The 5,314-nt window shown below is 41.2% G+C and overlaps 1 protein-coding gene across 1 annotated transcript; it reads right to left on the bottom strand.

Annotated features, from left to right (window-relative positions):
• LOC121325016 (creatine kinase B-type) lies at positions 1 to 5,314 on the bottom strand. Its single transcript, XM_041267304.1, has 8 exons — positions 5,227 to 5,314; positions 3,211 to 3,412; positions 2,320 to 2,474; positions 1,914 to 2,046; positions 1,484 to 1,655; positions 956 to 1,079; positions 531 to 720; positions 1 to 368 (listed from the first exon to the last, which is right to left on the bottom strand). The coding sequence occupies exons 2-8, from the start codon at positions 3,401 to 3,403 to the stop codon at positions 190 to 192; spliced, it is 1,146 nt and encodes a 381-aa protein (XP_041123238.1). The 5' UTR covers positions 3,404 to 3,412; positions 5,227 to 5,314; the 3' UTR covers positions 1 to 189.

The raw sequence follows: 5,314 nt of genomic DNA, 5'->3' as shown, positions 1-5,314 counted from the left end.
TTACATGGGACAAGAGATGTTTATTCTCAGCATTTCAAATCTTCAGCAAGAATATTGCAAAACCATCAAATACAAAAATCTTCAATCACATTGATGGAAGACTTGTCTACAAATATATAGTGCCACTAAGGTTGCTTGGAGTGTGATCCTGAATTGAGATTTGATAGTAGGGTAGGACTGTTTGCAGTTTTACTTTTGAGCTGGCATGAGTTCATCGATGGACTGGCCCTTTTCCAGGCGCTTCTCCATTTCAACAAGCAGCTTCACCCCATCAACCACCATCTGGACCAATTCCACCTCTGAGAATCCCAGGCGGTCAGCGTTGGAGATATCAAAGACACCCCCCACAGCTGCAGTGTCCACACCACCTGGAGAGAACAGGGAGGATCAGAACCAGGCACAAATAAGGAGTACTCATTGCTCTGGTGTGGAATACAAAGATTTGCGTTGCATTTTACATTGTGAAAATCAACTTTTCTAATGACTCTCCCACCTCCAACAGGAATGGAAGAGCATGCTATAGCACTAACCTGTTCCACGTTTCTGCAGTCTGAGTTTCTTAAGGATCTCTCCAAACTTCTCGTGCTTGCTGAGACAGGGCAGCTTGACATGGACACCGGCACGGAGACCAGTCCCCAGGTTGGATGGGCAGGTCAGAACATATCCCAAGTGCTCATTCCACATGAACTCATGACCCTTCTCCTTGAAGAGTGATTCGATCTGAAACACATACCTGAAATCTAAGACTCTACAAATAGCAGGCCTGGAAAGAGAACATGTAAAATTCCAGTAAAGCCATTGGTGACCCACAATTGCACAGCTCCCTAATTAAATAGCTTGTGGGAAAATGCAGACCAATTCTTATTCTCCAACCATAAGGCATTGCATTATTCAACATAGTTTCCCTGGAAGAACCCTCACATCCACTTGCAGAAGACTGCCAGTTACATGTTACCTTGGTTAGACCAGTGCAGAATCTGTTGAAGACTTCCTTCATGTTTCCTCCTTTCTGCATGGAGATAACGCGGAGGTGATCTTCCTCATTAACCCAAACCAGGAAGGTCTTGTTGTCATTGTGCCTTGGAATAAAGAAATGCAAACCCTGGGTTTTACATCCATTTCAATACACAAGCACTTTATGCAAGCATAGGAGAGCATTGGGACATATGTACAGGATTTAAGAGTTGGGACAACCTGGAGGCCAAGCAAGCATCTTGACAAACATACCCATCTATTGCAAAGAGTTTTGAAAGTACATATTCTGCACCTTGTATGCACTCACCACTGTTCACCCTTGGTAATTTGAATCCTTTGTTTTCTATATTAGGTAGTAAAGGCTATTGGATTGATGAATTAGTTAAAACAACGTCAGAGCCAAGAATAGTAATTCAACAGCAGTTCTCTGCCATCATACTAAAGATGGCTTTGTTTAGAAACACTCCTCAATATATATTGTTCCTAAGATCAGAATCTGGAGTCTTACCAGATCCCCCTGGCATCAGGCCAGTCACGAGCCATTCCAGATGCCAACAGGAGAGGAGAGACAGGCTTGTCAAACAGGAAATGGTCATCAATCAGCTGTTGTTGTTCCTCATCGGTCATGTTTTTCAAAGCGTAGTATTTACCCTTCAGATCACCATCCAGGGAACCTAAACCTAGAAAAGCACAAACAGATAATTGACCAATTCTGTCCAAACACGTTAGCAGGGAAGTATGGCTGCATCAGAATGATTAAATGGCCATCAGCGACACTGGCATCGTGAGGCAATGTAAATGCAGTGCTAATACTGCAATGCCATTTTATTCCACCAGAGGGAGCATTTTAAAGATGAAATTATATAGCTCAATGTGTGCAAGGATTTCTTGGGTGTCATAGTTCTCTTCTGCCTCTATTTTCACAGCCAGATATTTACCTTCCACTGCCAGGTCCTCAACGGCCCGTCTCTCCCCGCGGCTGCAGTGAGGGGGCAGGCAGAATCCACGGATGCTTCTCCCAGTCCGGACACGGGAACTGAGCACATAGTCTGGATCCAGGTCATCACCGCCCTGCAAAGACGATCACACATTCTGTTCAGTTTCTAGCTATGAATCCAGCTATGTGTGAACACTGATAGTTTCACCAAGGGAAGTTGCCATCAATTCCATGACGCGCACATTACAAGGTATGGATTAGATGTTGCACAAAGCAGACGTTTTGGGTTTTTTGTAGCAAGTCGTACATTGTAACCCTTTTGTTACAAGGGAGTTTGTACCAAAGAACGTATAGAATCAAGTGAAATGAGATGCATTTAGAAGCGACATCATTTAAAGAAAAAGCACCTTCAGGTGGTCTGGGTTCAAGTCCGTCTTGTGTGTATCACTAGGCTTGTACCCCCCATGTCGGTCCTCAATAACAGGGTCCAGAAGATCCTTGAAAACCTCATAGGTTTCTTCATCACCTGCTACACAACCTACTGTCATAATGAATGGGTGGCCTGGAATAGAAAAGGCAAATCGAGGAGAGTTTATTATGGTGCTCAAGGGGATTTGGAGATGGGATTAACAATCGAGTCCTTACAAGAAAAGCGGTTTTTACAACAATTTCTACAAGCTTAACATGCAAGCATTTATGAAATTAAAAAAGGTAGAAGACAGCTAAACAAAAACACTGGTTACCAGGATTATCAACCCCAGTCTGTATGACAGAGTCTGGAGTGAATCCATGTGGGGTTGACCGCTCTCAGTTTCTTGTACAGATCCCTTGTTAGGACCAGGATCTTGTTAGCTTTTAGTGAGGATATTCCTCCTCGGCAGACAGCCTCTTAGTGCAGCCATATTTGTATTGCTAGACAAATAAAATTCTACATAGAGGAAAACAAGCAACCGTCTGCCATCCCTTAATGAAGTGCTCCACGGGTTACCACCCTGCATTTAAAAAAAAAAAGCTAAACTGGTTTGTGAAATGAGTCAATTGCACCGCGACCGTTCTCTCTCAAAGAGCACATTTTTTGAACTGTGCAAATATTTAGGTCAAAGACTACTGGTTTCCTTGGAAAGAGGTCGGGGGAAACGTTTGCCCTCGATAGTTTTCCTGGTCATTGTGAAAATAAACCCCAAAGCGACACGCTTTACTGCTGCAGGGGATGTCTTTGGTAAACTATTTGCAAAAGAAGCACTTATATAAGGGATAACAGATGGCCCTTTTCGATGAAAGTTGCTTCCGTGCTTTACCTGGGTTGTCAACCCCAGTTTGAATGACATCATCCAGTGTAAATCCACTGGGAGTCGTCTTATCCCGCAGCTGTGCGTACAGTTCCTCAGTCAGCACCTTCGCCATATGATTATTGTGCTTGCTCAAGTCTGGGTACTCCTGCGCCGCGGAGTACTTCATCTTCAGTTGGTTATGCGTGTTTCCGAAAGGCATGATTGCCACCTGAACGCAAAAAATAATAAAAAACAAACAAACAAAAACAAACATTTCACAGTAGGTATATCCGAGAACCAAAACTGAAAACCAGATAATTCCAGAACAATTCAGTGTCAACAGTAAACGACCAATGGTTGCATTTTCTAAACAATCGTAACGCAGCACATTGAATCAAAAGTACTTCAATCCTTGAAATCTACCAGAACAAAAAAAATCTAATGATGCAAAACAGGCCTCTTATTTCCCTCCCCAAGCTCTTCACTGTAATTACCTTCCAAGGAGAGGCGAATAGCAGCATTTACTCTTTTTAAAAATGCATAGTAAGGGTTGCATCTTCCACACAAACTGGCGTCTATTCAGATTCATTCTGTAGAAATGCGTTACATTTAGACAAGCATTTATGAATGTTTTTCAAGAGTTCCTTCTTGCAAATTAACAGTGGAGAGCCCTTTTTACTTCAAGTCCAGGTTTAAACCGCGATGTTGCGCACAGATTGAGGATCTGATCCCATGGGTCAACTAGACAGTGATTCTCAAAACGCGCACTGGATTCTAGAATTTAAGCACTTCTAAGGATAATCAAAGAATAGTTATCAGGGGAATTCATCTTCGTGAACGGAAAAAAGCTCTTGGCAAAACTATCAATTCCTTGAGACGCACTTAGCTTTGTATTCGTTACAAATTTACAGAATATCAATTTATAAACAGAATAAACGATTACCACTTCAAAAAGAAACAAGACTACTGCAAACTGATGGGGAACGTGTTGGTAAAGTAACATTGAATTCGCTCACACCACATCCTTTAACATCGTTTCCGTTTGGAATGGTTCAGTGATTTAGTGCGCGACTAAAATTTAGGATTGGAGTAAGGACACACAAGGGTTAAAAGCAGGATTGGTGCAGTGTTTCCGTATGCAAGCAATTCGTCAGCATTTATCTGAAGTGCCAGAGGTCGGTTCTTGAATGTCCTTTACAAACGCGTGCATTTAATTTAACGAAAAATACGTCATACAAAAGTCAAATATCTACAGGGGCCAGCGTTTTTACGCCAATGAAAATAAAGCTATGCTCCCGATTAAAAGGCTAGTCATTTTATTTGAAACTAAATTTGTTTAAATTTGTTTTTAGCAAGCAATCGCTTGTTCATGTCCTTTAAGTAAGACCCGTATTAAATAACTTAGCTATATAAAGAAAAGCCCTGAATTTAACCAAAATTTAGTTATTGTAATTGTTGCCAAACCATTTATCGAAGCAAGCATTCCAACCCATTATTTTAAAAAAATGCCCGTCTCAATGCAAGAACATAATCAGTTCTTAAACTGATAGCATGTTTTAATGGTCAACCAGCGACGCCCAGATAATTCCAATTGGTTCAGTACAATTCACAATTCGTTCTGCTGGAATATGCACTAGTGATCTCTATGGATTCGGTCTGCAACTGGGTCAGGTAAAAAATGCACTTTTACCGTCATCTATATTAAAATCATTCCTAAAAAACACACACACACACACACACACACACACACACACACACACACACACACACACACACACACACACACACACACACAAAATGTAGTTTTTTTAAAAAGCTCACATTTCTTGTATTCTACATATTTGAACAATAGTGTATGTATTACCTACTTTTTAAACGCGCAGTTTAGCACTTTATTTTGCATGAATTGTTGCATTGTTATATTTTAAATAAGACAAAGAAATCACAACCAGAACGCTTTAATTCACCGACAGCAATTTACAATCCTGCTGCTGTAGTCTAATGAGTAAAACATCCATTAAATAAGACCAATAACTATCTTACCTGGTGTGTTTGCAATTTAAATAGAGCTGGACGTGTCTTGTATTCCACTCCTGGAGTGCTCACACCAAGCTTTAATCTGGTGTCCAGA

The sequence above is a fragment of the Polyodon spathula genome, chromosome 12 (genome assembly GCF_017654505.1).
Source record: "Polyodon spathula isolate WHYD16114869_AA chromosome 12, ASM1765450v1, whole genome shotgun sequence".
Lineage (NCBI taxonomy): Eukaryota > Metazoa > Chordata > Actinopteri > Acipenseriformes > Polyodontidae > Polyodon > Polyodon spathula.
Note: the sequence above shows the minus strand (reverse complement) of the source record. Positions and strands in the feature narration are given on the sequence as shown.